The sequence below is a fragment of the Taurulus bubalis genome, assembly GCF_910589615.1.
Source record: "Taurulus bubalis genome assembly, chromosome: 2".
Taxonomy (NCBI): Eukaryota; Metazoa; Chordata; class Actinopteri; order Perciformes; family Cottidae; genus Taurulus; species Taurulus bubalis.
Window position 1 is genome coordinate 14235556 of NC_136590.1, and position 16245 is coordinate 14251800.

A 16245-nucleotide genomic window follows, 5' to 3' on the forward strand; every position below is an offset into this window, starting at 1 on the left:
ACATTTAAACTGGACCTTCTTTTTGAATTGGCGGCAATTTTTTTAATTTTTTTTTCTGTTTTCAAATTGAGAGTAAGGAATTGCAATCTACAAATGTTTTACGCTATAGAATATGGCCATCATCATATAAGGCCAATGATTCACTCAGGGTCATCTATTGAGTTCATGCTTGAATCCTCTAAGTCAAGGTTCTGCTAAGGAATCAATCCGTATGATATTTATCACTCAAAATCATGGTTTAGAAATATTAAGAAGGGATTTGTATTTATTTAGCACATGGTAAAGAATTAAGCTATTAAATGTGAAATTCACCCCAAAAACAAATCGATAAAATGTTTTCCCAAAGATTTCAAACAGTTATGCTGAGATTTGTGATCATGAGGATCCCAACTGTACAACACACACTTTCAAAACATTTTACTTTGATTCGAAAATCTTTTTTTTTGTATATTCACTGTCAAAAAAGGAACAATTTTCTAGGACCAGGATGAAAACTATCAACAGTATCACTTGATACTGTAGGTAAAGGGGCATTAGGTCAATTAATAACAGGACTATAAAAGCCCCATTTTCACATACACCAAATAAAATGATTTTTTTTTATGCAATAAAGATATACTGAGAGATCAGTATATCTTTATTGCATAAAAAGTCAAATGTGTTGCTTGTGTCGTTGCTTATGGCACCATGTAATCTTGCAACCGTAGTAATACAATTACCCACAGACGGCCAGTGTGTGCTGTGGGATTAAATAATTGTTTTCAGGAAGTCCACCTAAAAGTCTTCTTCTTATTATACAGTTATGTATTGGATACACATTTAACCCATTATTTGTTCAAAATGTCGTTTCAAAGTAAGAGTTCTGCTGCTCCTGAAAACGTGAATTGTTTGGTGTAAAGAAGTAAATTCGCTCTCTAAATGTTGTAAAGTACAAATTTATAGCCCTTTTTAATCTGCCAGACACTTTTTTTTCTGAACTCCTTGTGTTCATAAGTCTAAAGTAAACTGCCAAAATAGTCAAAGGTGTTTTAAAATGTGAATTATGTTTTACAGTGACATTTTATTTTTTAACATTAGTGTCCTGTTTTTCGTTGGGACAAACCTCCTTGAGACAAAAAAAAAGATTTCCTCTGAGTTTTGTTGACTCGTTTATTGTGTATGTTTGAGGGAACATCTTGTTTGATTAAGATCTTTTTTGATGGGAAGTATTTTGGGGGCTGGAACTGCTTGAAGGCAGTGGTGAAGGACTTTCTTTTAATATTCAGAGGATTTTGTTTTGATGTAAATAATCCAAATTCAATATTAATATTTAACTCTTTAAAAAAACTGCACGTTTTGTACACTAGAGAAAACACAACTTGAAACAGAAGTTGTTTGTACTGGATCTTTAAAAAACAAGATGATTTTAACAATGTTAACTTCTGTTTTGCATTGTTTGTACAGAACTAGATATTTCTGAGTTAGGATTGAAACAGCTGATGCTGAACATGGTGTCTTTCACTGAGAACATGCCTGGAACATGTTTTGATAACCAATAACAAAGCTATACTTGGCTGTCTATGAAGTTGACTGTTACATTTAAAAACAAATGTATTTTTCCTGCATTGTGATAGATTCTTCTAAGCATTTTGACTTGAGTAGATTTCGTACGCAGCATTACAGCACTGTGCACATTGCTTACAAGCCTGTAATGTTGATAATGTAAATACTGCATTTTAGAACACTTTTTTTTTTTTTTTTTATAGAAAGTTGTTTTCAGGTTTGATGTGTGGTTTTGATAGGTTGGATATTTCATTCACAAATAATCATTTAGTATTGCCTTTTCCCCCAATGACCAAAATCCAATGTCTTATATGTATTGTACATGTTGATCTTAGTGTCAGGGAAGAGTAAACATTTCTTAATGCTGGCACACTTTGTACATATAGACTTCTTAACGACACACAAACCTCCATTTATCCACATGTACACGTATACCCTTGATTAAAACATTTTATATATTGTCGCGAAAAATACAAGTATGAATGCATGTTTTTGATATAGCTATACACACAAACACACACAAGGGCTTTTAAAGTGCAACATTTGACATCTGCAAAGAGGTTCAATCAAAGTAGACTGGATTTCCTGCCAGACCTAAGCTTTGTTTACATTTGCTCTAGTATTCTAAAGCCTTCCAATTATGTACCTGTCTTGCACTTCCTCACATACGTTAAGGTTCGTCCGATTTGTGTGACTGCACCAATGGCAACTAGCACTCCCACTCCACATGAACTGATATTCACACAGACGTGCTGACTGATGAGTTACTCTAGCCACTTCTCTCAGCCTATTGAGCGTTGCAGACAATCGTGCTTTCCGCCCTCTGATGGCAGAGATGCTCACTTTTAATAGGCTGAGTCCACCTGCGTTGGGTCCAAGCAAAGGTTTATTTGGGTCTTTTTTTTCTGCAATGAGATTTAAAATGTTTTGCATTTGGTTTGCTTGGTTCAGTTATAACTTGATTTGATATACTCTGGTCTGAGGTGTGTGTATCCCCTCTCCTTTAGCAGCTACCTTTTTTAATAAGCTTCACAAACAGGTCGCCTGGTTGAGCATTTGGCATCAATGATCATTTCATGTCATGGACAAACTTATCAAATCTGTAGCCTAATACTTATAAGTGCCCAGTTTGTTTTGCATTTGAGTCATAAGCCACAGACACAGTAGTGCATGATTGAAGATGCTCACTCTTGTAATCAGAGGAAATTTGTCCTCAATCTAGCAATTACATCAATGAATAAGTTTCTCATATCACCACATAGATCACTATTCTATCTGATCTTATGCAATGTTAAACATGTGTAAACTGAGTGTAAGGTTAAGGGGATATATCTATATGGTCTTGCAAAGGGTAAACCCAATAAAAATGTTGTCATTCATAAATGTGTCGTTTTTCCCCCAGATGTGATCTGTGTTTATTAGTAATCATACCAGATTTGCATGAGATAATTGTCTTTTCCCATGTAGATGCTATAGCAATAAATGGACAACAAGTCCTGTTTTTTGATGAATAGCGACCTCTTGTGTAAGTAGCTCAAAACACCTTTCAATGGAATTAGTTGGCTAGAAACATGCCTGTTTATTTTGTAGACCTATTTGCTTTTTACAAGGGAGTAGGAAACTGTTCAAAAGTATGTTTCTGAAAAATATCTCTGTTTAATCTAAACTCTTTAGTAACGGTGTACATTATGCCTTGTGATTTGTTAAACGCAGTCGTTTGGGTTAACGGAACCTATGTGCCTCCAACGGCTCATAGTCTCGGCAAAGATGTTGCACAGGAGAAGATAGAAACCCGCCGTGTTTGTTAAAATGGGCCATCTCTTGCCTGACATTCATAATGTATGAAAAATAAATAATGCGTTTTATTTCATTTAACTATGCACAGATGGCAGCCAGCAAGTATTCCTAATAATAAACATAGTACGTCTCTTGCGTATTTTCACAGTTAAACCTTTAGCCAGCTTTATTTTCGGAATAGAGTACAGTTAGACGTTAGACAGCGGCACTGCGCATGAGCGATGAGCAACAGCCGCAAGGCAAAGATGATCTTCACTTACAACTCGAAGTGGCAATTCTTAAGATTTTAGTCCTTGTTAATTTAGAAATTATACTGTATTACACGCAGTGGGATTTCCCCTACAATTTAGCAGTATTCTGAAAGTCCATACTAGCATGCTATGTTTTAGAATTGTGTGAATAGTTACCTTTTTGTGTATACAATGGATACAAACTCACACCGATTTCTTCCGGAAATGTCGCCACAGACACCCGGTTCATAATACTGCATGTTTAATTTTCAGCAGACGTTATGTTGTTTGAATGGAATGTAAACTAATAAACAAAAATGCATACAATCTTACAGCTAACTCATAACTTGTTAAACGCGCAGCTATGAGCAATGAAGAATATCTACCTTGGGGTATTTAAGCAAAGACGGAAGTAAACGTCGGATGACTGTTTCGTTTCGCTGTTTCTTGTCTCTCTTGAGTCGGAGCGGTTGGTTTTTCAGGAGGGAAACTTTACAAGGTTTAACGGGATTTGAGCACGATTAATTCATTTCGCCTATTTACCAGAGCCAGTGTAGCCATATTGAAAGGTAAGAGCACATCTTAAGTACGCAACATGTTAATTTAGTCGTGTATTATGATATTTTACCCGCTTCAGTTTGCGCCATTTTCGCTAGTTTTGTAATGCACAAATGTGCGCCTTTTTTCGCTCTGGCGTTCTTTGTCCCTATTTTTTAATGGACTGTGATCTGGTCTATCCCGGGAAAATATTTCACATTACTTATTGCTAATGCCGATTATATATTTTTAAGCGGTAAACGAAAGGCTGTTATCACTTTTCTGTCATCCAAAATTGTGTTCAAATCAAGTGCTATTGCGCATTTAGTGTGCTGCATCAGGCCGCGTCAAGACGCTAACAGCGCCAGCGCCTGTTGGGATGTAACGTGAATCTGGCGCACATGAGTTAGCGTGTCAAGCTAACCGGCTAGCTTGCTAATCAAATAGCGTGTATGGTTGTTGACACTTGTGTTAAAAGCAAGTTTACGGTAAAGCTCAGTGGACATTTAGGAAAGGTGCCGCCCGTGGTTTAGTTCCCCGGAGCCCTGAAGTTTACCACCGGACTGAACCGAAAGAGGAGGAGGACCGTTTGTTGTAGACATGCAACGTTATCACCAATGGCTAACCTGGCTAGCCTTAGCGTGTAGCAGACATGTCGGTTTTAAAACGCATTACTTCAAGTCTGAAGATGAAAACGGTTCAACGTTACGTCTCGATTTTCGAAGGTCGAAGGTCCTAATTAGCTTTGGAGCGGACTGGCAACAATCGTGGTGTATACAACCTTTTGGGAAACTATAAAGTTACGTTTGTGTGACTGTCCTCACTTAAACGATCTTTCAAACTGACCGATGTTTAGGTTGAGTGTCATCCTTTAATGTAGGTGATTTAACTGATTAACACTACCTCATTTCGTTTGGAGGAGCCAGTTAATCAATTAGACGAACGATGATGTGTGTAGATAGAAAGTCCTGGTAACTACATGATCGTTGGAGCTCAATACATGGCTAATAACAGGTTTTCAATTTATAACAATGCAATGTTTCTTGAACTATTGATCACTTCACAAAGTGGGGAACTTGCATTGCACTGTTGGCAATTGTACTCTAACGTTACCAAAGTCACTGTAGAAAGCGCCAAACCCTTATGTTAGAAAAGGTTTCCTCAACTCAAATGTTTTCTGCTTTTTGTTTGTGTTTTTTTTGGTTCAAAAGATGTTTAATATACACTGATGTAAAGTGGAAATAAGCACCAAATCCCGAAATCATCCTTTGTTTTTATGCTTTATACATGACTAGACTTAATTCAAAAAATGACGTTTATTAAATACTATCTACAATAAATGTTCAAGGCAATGACCGCCACAACGTTTAGGATTTGTAAAGCCCCAGTGTCGAGTCGGACCTGATTAGGAATGGTTTCATACAATTGACTTGACATTCTCTTTCATTACAGGAGTCCACGAATCATGTCAGGCATTGCATTGAGCCGGCTTGCACAAGAGCGCAAGGCATGGCGGAAGGACCATCCTTTTGTAAGTAATTGTTAGTGCCTTATGAGACTCACCTGTTCTGGCTTCACTAGTGCCTTATGAGACGCACCTGTTCTGGCTTCACTGTGGGGGTCTATCTGAGTTGTTATTTGATTAAGTTAGGTCCTCTGGTAAACACTGATATCCTAACTGTTTGTACTGTCCTGTTCTATTTTCAGGGATTTGTTGCTGTACCAACAAAAAATCCAGATGGAACCATGAATCTCATGAATTGGGAATGTGCTATTCCTGGCAAGAAAGGGGTAATGTGTTTTATAGTCTGTTTGCATTCATAACATATTTGCTTTACACAGCAACCACAGCTGAATGAGAAAACGGAGGAAGCTTTGTAGGACAATGAGGTTGTTTACATGAGTATCCAGGTTATAATCCGGTTTTTGGAGTATCGTAAATGTAATTTCTCGATTTTCCTAAATATGGTAGCTGGTGTCATCCCAAAGCAACACACACACAAACACCGCATCCCTGTTTCTGTGCGCGGCTTCAGACTTACGAACAGAAACAAGCACACTCGGCAGTGAAAACATCTCACTTCTGAAGCAAAGCAGAAACTGAGGATTGTCTTTCTCTTTAGAGGGAAAATACATCGAAATGCTGACCTAATCAAGTATGTAGTGGGCAGCCGCAGAGTTTCCCGAAATAAAATGTTAGCATTGCATACCCATTCGCAAATAGACTGCATTAACTGGGATTCTAGTATTTATCATGTTTGCAGGAATATAAATAACCCAATTTCTCAGCGCTCATGTAAACACCATATCCTGAATATGATCAAAATCAGAATACGGCTAAACACACTCAATTACACCTACAAGTAATACTACATAATGCAACTATAAAGGCATGCCTTGCATTTTTTATAGAGTGCTACAGGTACGACATATTTTTGTAAGCCAATCTGGAAGTTGACGTTGCACTGGTTCCCTCGACAAAAAGGCCAATGGGATTTTTCTGTTGGATTATTGGAGAAAATAAATCCTGTGTCAAACAAAAGTTTATGGTTTTACCACGTTTTGTTCAGCAAGATGATCTACACAAATGATCACTACTTTTATGAATTTTGAAGCGTGACTACAATTGCCATAAGTAGAAGGCTAATGTAAGGCTATAAACAAGCTACACCACAATCAAATGATTTAATTGGAGCCCAAGACAAATTTCCATGCGGGACAATAAAGTTTATATTATTTTATGTCCACTACAAAGATAAAAACGGATTAGCGTTTGGTGATGACATTTTGTAGTGACAACTAGTTTTAACAATTTTGAACAGTGATATTCCTAAAAAGTGCTTTTAATTATATTCTGGAAATAATAACAAGGGTTAGGAGTCATTTCTGTTGAAACTTGTGTTAATATGAATCTAATGGTTGTGTCTGTGTGTCTCCTCAGACTCCGTGGGAAGGAGGCTTGTTCAAACTGCGCATGTTGTTCAAGGATGACTATCCTTCTTCACCTCCAAAATGTGAGTTATTGTGTGTAATCTGTGCTCTGTGTGAACTCAACTGTTGATGTGATATCTATACACTTTGTTATTGTGTTGGAGCAGATCCTTGTAGAAACCTGCGTTATGGAGTCAGTACATCAAAGTACTGCCAATACTGCGCAGAAACATTCTTCGTCTAGAATGTAAAGTGTGTAAAGGAAATGCCTTCCTTCACGGGTATTTAACCGACGAGGCATAATTTCTATCCTGATTCTGGCCGGAGTCAGGCTTGTTTGAGAGAAACCTGTCAAAAAGCAATGAGTTAATTAAGGTGTGTTTGTGTTTGACGAGTGGGTTGGGGGTCGAATGGCCGAATAAGAGCCGTTGACACTTGGCCCAACTGAGTTATGTATCCCTTCCAACATGTCGACATGTCCTTGTAATGAGGAAGAAGGTAATTTATAGCTAAGGGCATACTTTACTAGAGTCTGTGAAAGGGTTACTCTGTATTTAAGATAGTAACCCATGTTATTATTTTTTTGAAGCGGAGCATCCGCTTGACATCTTGGTTCAAAGCAGCAGTAGCTAACAGGTTTTTCCTGCACCGTCATTTGTGTTTGAAGGCTTGTTATTGACTTTTAAGGCTGTTGAAGCGGATCTAAAAGTGTCGCCATGCTAATTGTTTCCATTCATTGCCGTTTATAATGTATGCGCCAACCAGTTGGTGGTTTCATAATTTACATACCTTTACTGTTTCTTTAATAGAATTGCCCAGAATTTGCTTGTAAGGACATGCGTGTTGATAAAGTCATGCTAAATGGGTTCGACGTTCGACTGCTCACTTTGCCTAGACTACAATACTGGCTTACTGTGTGAAACAAAATCGGTACATCGCCCCTATTGGTTGTGCACAACGTGGCACTGTAATGTACCATGTTTCTAATGTCCAGCAACAGGGGCAGCAACATGAGGCCATTGCTTGTGTGAGTAACAGAAGTTGCTGCCACTTCAGTCAGTGTATACTGACAAAGCCCAGTGACATTTGTGGAGCTTGTTCATTTTGTCTGACATTTGTAATGGATCTGAAACATAAGTGCATCTAACATTTTCTTGTGTTTCAGGTAAATTTGAGCCTCCACTCTTTCACCCAAATGTGTATCCATCAGGCACAGTATGCCTATCTATTCTAGAGGAGGACAAGGACTGGAGACCAGCCATCACAATAAAGCAGGTTGGCATTCCCCATTAACATCATTATAGGGTTTTCCAAAAAGTCATTAAAATAGCTATCTATCTTTTTCTTTGGTTTTATACTGTACCTATACATTTCAAGAATCTAAAAATCAATCGGCATAAAACATTTTATTTTTATATAATTATGTGGGTGTTTTAAATTATTCAACTCAATTCTATCAAGTACAACTTTTTTAATTTGGACAGCCAATAAGTCTATTTTTATCGACCGTGCTGAAAGATAAGTCATTCAGAGACTTCATGCAACTGGTCTACAACTTTAGTGACGAACAAATATTATAAGCAACCTCAAAAACAATGCAAAACTGATGAATTTTTTATTATATACTTTTGTTTTATTTATTAATTTCTCCTTCAGATCTTATTAGGTATCCAGGAACTCCTAAATGAACCAAATATCCAGGATCCAGCCCAAGCAGAGGCTTACACAATCTACTGGTGAGTGACATTGGATTTAGGTTTTTTTTTTTTCTAGATGATTTATAATGTAGCCTGCGTGTCTGGAAAAAGGCTCAGGAAATGGAAAGTAAAGTATCGATCTTCTATATTGCAGTGCCAGAATCTGTTTCTAAGTTGACCCTGACGAATTTGACTCGCACTAAGTGTGAACACATAAGGAATTTGCCTCTGGTATTGTGTTGCTTTCAAATTACATTCACTGAAATAGACATATGGCTAAAAACAGGCACAACAAAGATACACATACACTATCTGTACATAGTAGTAGTAGTAGTTGTGTGTGTGTGTGTGTGTGTGTGTGTGTGTGTGTGTGTGTGTGTGTGTGTGTGTGTGTGTGTGTGTGTGTGTGTGTGCAATCCGAATGGAGGAATTCTTTATTCTCATAACTTGTATATCAGTATTGTTAACTCTGTGCCTCCTATATATATTGAGCTCATGACAAATAATGTGGTTGTTATTCGTGCGAGTCAGATGGGAAGGAGGGGGGCACTCTCCCGCAGCCTCTAAGTTCACACCCCAACACTCAGCACTCATAAATGCACTCTCGGCTGATGCCAAAAAGCATCTTGGCTGATGTAACGTGAAAAGCCACAACATCTGTTAAAGTTGATAGTCTGTCCAGGCGATTCAATTTGGCGGGTCAGAGACGGGTGCTCGTTATGGGAGGAGCCTCCCCTGTGGCTCACGGTTCAGACAGGGAGCTATACAGTATAGAGTGCCCTAGAGGCCTTGGACTTAAAGGTCCAGTTTGTAGGATTGAGGAAGATCTAGTTTATTGAAATTAAATAATATTCACAAGTATGTTTTCATTAGTGTATAATGAAACTAAGAATGGGTGTGTGTTTTCATTCACTTGGAGTGAACCTGTCATTGCTACATAGCAAGCAAGTCCTCTTCAACGGAGTCCGTCATGTTTTATACTGCATCGCTCACAGCTTAGTTAGCTTCACATTAAAAAAAAAACCTATGGAACTGCTGAATCTGGAAGATTATATTGTTTTTAACTCTTTAATACCAGATTTAAAATGGGGGTCTTTCAGGGGGCTCTGTTAAAAACGTTTCTGACATGTGTTCAGCTTTACAACCTGACAAATGGATCTGATGGAAGAAAAGATGATTCCTCCATTTTCTACTTTTTGTATTATTACTCAAAATATGATTGCATTTTTTTATGTTTTGGAAATGCCTCTTGTTTCTGAGCACCATGATAACTGCTATTTTTTTTTTAACCCCTTTCCAGCCAAAACAGAGTAGAATATGAAAAAAGAGTTCGAGCACAAGCCAAAAAATTCTCCCCCTCGTAAGGGCGAAGACTTGCTCCGCTGTGGCAGAAGGAATGGGTTAACAAGAATCACCTCCCCGCTCAGTCTCTCAATGAATGTGCTCCTCTCACATCAGGACTTGCTTAAAGACTTCTATTTAAACTCCACACATTCTGTGCCATCCGACCTATCATTTTTTTTTGTTCTTAATTGCCAGTTGGCGCATAATGCTGGAAGGGAATGGGTGCTTCAGCACCCTGGTCATTTCTTTTTAAACATTAATTGTCTTATGTGGTGCAAGGGACACAGCTCGGTACCAGTTTCATCAACTCCATGCAAGCTGGCTGTCATCATTGTTCAAGGAAGAAAAGTTTTTTTTTGTTTTATATTGCTCTTTCACAGGGTCTATTCCTTTGTATTTCTTTCCCCCTCCCACTCCCCTTTATTTTCCATAAATTTAATGTAAAATTAGCTTTTTTCATTGTCAGTATTTCAACTGCTGTATAATGAATGGCACTTTTATACTGTTGTATCTCACTAGTGTCTATAGATGGCTCTGTCTAATTCTCTTTCCCAGGTTTTCTATTCAGCATGCTGTAATATATGATAGAATCTGCTGCCTTGGCTGTCTTTTGTTATTCAGAGTGTTTGCTATGAAATAAATAAAAATGGCCATGATGACTGAGGCAGGTAGGCTTACTTCTGTATCAGACTTTAAGGTTATATGGTGCTTTGTTCATGTATGTGTTGGCGTAAATAAAACTTTCTACAAAACTTTAGCATTTTATTTATTAAATGAGTAAAATATACAGGAAGTTCAACTTGACCACGAAGGTTTCAGAGACAAAGCAAACATGTATTTATATTAAGTCTTGACAACTATTTTGTTTACAGTTAATTTAGTCATTTGACACAAGCAAAGGTTATGCCATTAATACAATCTACATTATGCAGCAGGGTGTGGAAACATTTTACAAACACTTATAAGAGCAAAGTAGCTAAATCAGAAATGTATTTGCTAGTTTTTAGCTTAACATTACATTTGACTTGACTTTATTTATTTGATGTGGACATCACAATGGCATTAGAATTTCTAGCACAAAGGCAAAAACCAGTTGCACTGTTAAGCGAATGCTAATATCCAACACCTGTCCACAGGAGGCCTTTTCTTTTTTTTAAATAGAATACAAAATAATACATCCACAGATGCATACACAAAGTAAAAGTAAGAGGGTGTTAAACGTGAACAATGTTGTTTTTCTTTTAACCATGATTTAAGACCTTTATTAAAAAAAAAATGTAGTTGCACTTTCAGTTCTGTTGGGAGACGGTTCCATTGCTCTGCTCCAACAGAAAAGGCTGACTGACCAAATGAGGTTCTGCGCATTGCAACCCGGCAGTTCCGTTCACTGAGGCTTGTGTGTCAACTGTCGGGGTGTGCTGGTGTCTTTTAATAAATTCATTCAGGAGTAAAATGTAAAATGTGCGTTGTTGAACTTTAGGCCCAACATTCTTTGAAGTTCAACTTCAGACTATTTTACTGTCCGTTTACTACACAAACCCATCAGCTTATGCTTCAGTAATGGCCTCGGTTCTGATGATGCCTATTGGGCAGTCTTCTGTTGCTGGGCTCCCATGGTGCTCTGCTTTGACTGAACTGCTCTGCTGGAAGGTGCTCAGGGTGCAGTACGCATTGCAGTACCAGGGAGGGTCCTTCTCCAGCCAGCACCCTGAGTCTCCTTCAGCAGGGCTCCCTTGCTGTGAGCTGAAGGCCAGACTCTGATGAGGGCTCCCTGGAGGCGATGGCGGAGCCATGGTGCTCACCGCGTACGGGATGCCCAGGAGGGAAGTATCGCAGCCTGGGTCGGATATGTTGCTGTATCCGCTGCCCTCCATGAACTGGTGGGGAAGCTGGAGCGGACTCTCTTCTTCCTCCTCGATGACCTCACACTTGGTAAGGGTGTCAATTTGGAGCGTTTCCTCTGCCTTCAGCATGACTGCCGTGTTTTCTTGTGTAACCACCCAGCTCTAAAATCACAGTCATGTTTAGGGCCATCGTTGTAAGATAATTGTAAGTATATTTATTTTAAGCTAGACTTGCCTTGAAATCACCCTGGCAGTCACTGTACAGGGTGTGGAAATAGGGTTCTGGAGTTGGGATGAAGGCACTCTTCCTCCACCTGTGCGTGTGTGTGTGTGTGTGTGTGTTGGAAACAAAAGACAATATTTTGTGTGCATTGGTTGTGGGAATTGGCATTTAATGAGTCAAAAGCTGTAAGGAGACCTTACTTATTTACTGGAGCGTAGTAGAAAAGTAAGACGAATGGCACCAACACGCATAGGGGGATGAGCACCTTGCCCAGTCCAGAAACCAATATGTTTGATGGAACTTCTGTATGGAATATGGAGGAAAAAAAGTAGGACAACAAAGTAAGCCCGGATGCAATTTTTTTTAAAGTAATGATTTTAAAGTTGCTGCATTCTCAACAAGTTGCTGTAAGATGAAGATCCTCTTCATTAAGCTTCGATCAGCTGACTAATGGAGGAGACTCACTATTCACAGCTGACTCTGTCTCCCAGTAAACCTCAGGAGACCAGTCACTCCACTGTCTGTTGGAAAATGCCATATTAGGAATGGACCGTACTCTTGCAGCGTACTTGGCGTCTGGCAAAAAATTCTCATCATCCACAGAATAATTCAACCTGTCTGTGTTGATTTCTTGCGATGCCACCTGAAATAAATATGGTAGCATGTTATGAATCTGAAGGAGAGAAACGCACCATTTGCACTCAATCATCAAATAGCTCCATTAGTTCACAGAAAGGGGGTAGATACATTATTTATTAATCAGACAGATGTTTATAGTTACAATCTACAATTTATCAGTTGCTTTTTGTTAGACCATGATTAATGTTGCCTGTCTTAGGAGATATTAGTCATTTGAATCATGGGACAAAATGGTATACCGCTAATAGTTTAATTTTATTTAGCTGTACCAGATTCACAGGATGTTTAATGTTTGTAGTTGGAGCTCATGAGCACTTTTCAAAAACGGCACGTAATATTACTAGTAATGTGGCGAGTGTCATAAACGGATAAGAGCCAGTAACGGTTAATAATGCTAGCAAACTCTGAATTGTATATTTTGGTCTGTAAAGTTCAATCTTATTTTGTCATTAGGCAAAATTATGTTATTGGTGATCAGGTTATTCAGTTATTTGTGCTTAGGCAGCAATGGTTGATATAATTCATAGGAACAAATTGACTCAATAACATAGCCCCAAAAGCCCCTAATTTATTGGGTGTCAGGGGATTTTTGGTCATTTGATTAAAGTTGTATTTGTATTGTATTATTTAATATATTACTAAAACCTAATCTTGAGCCCCTTTTTGTGGTGGGGTCCCGTGTAAAAATCTAGTTTTAAGAGCTTTAATATTGTGATAAACTAGTGGCATATTCAGTAGGGAAATTATCACCCCTAAAGTTAATTCAGTCCTGCTTACTGGGACACTTGAGTGGAACAGAGCCGTCATTATGTTCATAGTTAAACACATCAAAATGTGAAAAGGTACTTATATTTACACTGTAAAATAGCTGTGTCAAATAAAGTCACATTTTCTCATGAACCACTGAGCTGACAGCCACAGTGACCACTAATACAACTGCTGTGGTAGTTCATCATTTCAAAAAGTGATTTTAGCTGCTCAGAGCTGATATCACAAGAAGAAACCCAGTGAGGAGGGGAAATGTAGTAAGATCTCTGAATTGTGTGAATTTATTGACAGCAGTTTGGATCATTTGCAAATACATTTTAACTGCCACAAACAGACCAGAACTGTTTCCCAATAAGCAAGTTATTTTCTTATTCCCACCAACAAAGAGCACCCCATTCTTGTTTGTTTGTCATTGAATCTCACATTAAGTTTGCCTCCTCTTTTGTAGTAATTGAGCTGAAACTGGAGGTCGTCGACAAGACTGTTGCTATAACGATATTTCTCATAGGTACTTATCCAGGTGAAGTGGCGTTGACTTGAGTTGTGGCTGACTGTGAGGAAGCGCGGTGCATTTGGTTTAACTAAAGGACACATTAAAGACAAACACACAAAAGGCAGGTTTTAAATAGGCAGACATCTGTATTTTTTAGATATGAATGTGTACTGTGTGTCTGGTTTTGAAAACGAGCAAAACCAATGTGTTCCTTACTGTTATTAACAGGTGCATATTTCTTATCCAGCTGCTGCTTGCCGATTTTAGACCCATCATTTTGGTTGTGACAAAGCCAGATTTCGAAAACATCCGTTTCCACAAAAGTTTCCAAATAATAGTTGTCATCAGATATTTTTACGGAGCAGAAGTAATCCTCATTAGTGTTTGTCAGCATACACACAAACTCGTCTCTGCACAAAATGGTAATGAAACACAATATCAGCATCACATTTGAGGTAATCCATCATTTATAAATGCCAGGAAACAAAAGCCTCACTTTTTCTGTTTGAAAGTGAGCCAGTAGGAGCTGTTGCTGCCTGAGTAGTTTTCCGAAGTTGTGATGTTTAGGGAGCAGTTGATGGTAAACAGGTAATCATTCACACAGTGAAGATGGTCCACACCTGAAAAAATTTACAGGCAATGTTTTATTAGGAGTTTCAGGAATCAAAGCAGAGATTTCACTGTCAGCTCATTTAAGTTAAGCATCCCTTTAGTTGGTGAATAATCCTCTTTCTAGTTGTAGGCTTTTCTTTTAATTATGTAGTTTTTTTTGCATACCATCCAGTTGAAGAACCATTACTGATAACTCAAGGCCATTTTAAACTGCACGCATTGTTTTGTTGAAAAAACAAACTACTTTTTTTTACACACAATATTTAAAACTGCAGTCTTAAAGGATAGTCCCTCAATCTCTTCCATGAAAGTAGCTTTGGGAGGAAAGCTCTTTGTGGCCAGTATGGACAAGAAAAATAATTACTGAGACCAATAACGCTTTCAATGTCCATCTGGAAATGTTAGTATTGTTTTAGAATATACTTTAAAAAAGTAATAACTTAAATCCTTTAAATAGTTACTGTAAAATGAACCGAACGTCAACATTTATTATTGACCCACTAGCAGCTAAAAGTACATGTATACTGGCTTATTGTAAAATTGAAAAATCGACACAATACAGAGGCTTTGTTATACAAAGTATAACAAAGCCTCTGAGGCATTTATTCTAACTTTTAGTGTGCATGTTGTTTTATAGTTTTTAAAGCATCTATTCACATATTATTATTTACATATTCTTATTATTGTTATTTGTTTGGCTTTTTTCCCAAGCAACGTGCAAATAAACGTACAATCCAAGCAAGCTGGATGATTCTCTTATCACGTAAAATGAAAGAAAACCGACTGAAACATAACCTGTGATAAGATTTCCATGCAGACAGATGATGTTGGTCGATACGAGCAGAAACACGAGCAGCAGCTTCAGCCTTGTCCCACCAGATGATCCAGACATCACTTCAGCCCTGAGAGGTCTTGATTTAGTCATTCTGCTCTGAAGCTCTCGTAAAGAACGTTTACTAATTAAGACTGAGAGAGGGAAATGTCAGTGAGTTGGTGCACACTGATGGCTATCACTCACTCATATGTCTCTGCGGGGAGAGGATGTGCTTTTTTAAGAGAGCAGTTGTAAAAGGAAAGTCTGTGAAAGGGGCAAGGCTTCAGTCTAACCAAACATGTTTATTCTCACACCACAGCCCTATAATTTATCACACTGCGCACTGCATTTCTTAACATGAACTATAGTTTAACAATAGTATTTTTTTTCCCATTATCAGACCATTGCTTTAAAAAAAGTCAAATGTGAATTTTTAATCCAAAATGCTTTGAATCTCTAAAGGTTCTACGTTTATTTTTTCAGTGACCTTTAGATCTCTTCACTGATGGTAGCCGATTGAAAAAGCACAGAGCTGGAAGATATTCATGTGACCGTAGCAATGTGGGGAGATTAATCTCGATCTATGAGCCAAGAACCAAAAACACAAACACATGCAATGGTGAAACTCTTGTTACATAACAAAATAACTGCATGAACTCCTCTCAAGCTCTGCAAACAAAAAATAGTAAAACAAATGCGACTGTGCTGTAAGAAATCTGCAGAGTAGGAAATATATATGCTAAAATTCCTTAATTCACACATATTTAATATGGA

The 16245-nt window shown here is 38.0% G+C and overlaps 2 protein-coding genes across 2 annotated transcripts; one reads left to right on the forward strand and one right to left on the reverse strand.

Moving 5' to 3' along the window:
• Positions 1–4008: 4008 nt before the first annotated feature.
• On the forward strand, positions 4009–10824 carry ube2ib (ubiquitin-conjugating enzyme E2Ib). Its single transcript, XM_079234082.1, has 7 exons — positions 4009–4138; positions 5559–5637; positions 5814–5897; positions 7048–7120; positions 8203–8312; positions 8694–8773; positions 10035–10824. Exons 2-7 carry the CDS (start codon positions 5572–5574, stop codon positions 10096–10098), a joined length of 477 nt encoding a protein of 158 aa, XP_079090208.1. The 5' UTR covers positions 4009–4138; positions 5559–5571; the 3' UTR covers positions 10099–10824.
• Positions 10825–10869: 45 nt separating this feature from the next.
• On the reverse strand, positions 10870–15549 carry LOC306753819 (interleukin-21 receptor; the record flags this gene model as incomplete). The annotated part of the gene is made up of 8 exons (XM_079237736.1): positions 10870–12084; positions 12158–12236; positions 12346–12448; positions 12611–12818; positions 13976–14133; positions 14262–14455; positions 14542–14665; positions 15453–15549. 8 exons carry the CDS (start codon positions 15547–15549, stop codon positions 11626–11628), a joined length of 1422 nt encoding a protein of 473 aa, XP_079093862.1. The 3' UTR covers positions 10870–11625.
• Between the last annotated feature and the right edge of the window lie 696 nt (positions 15550–16245).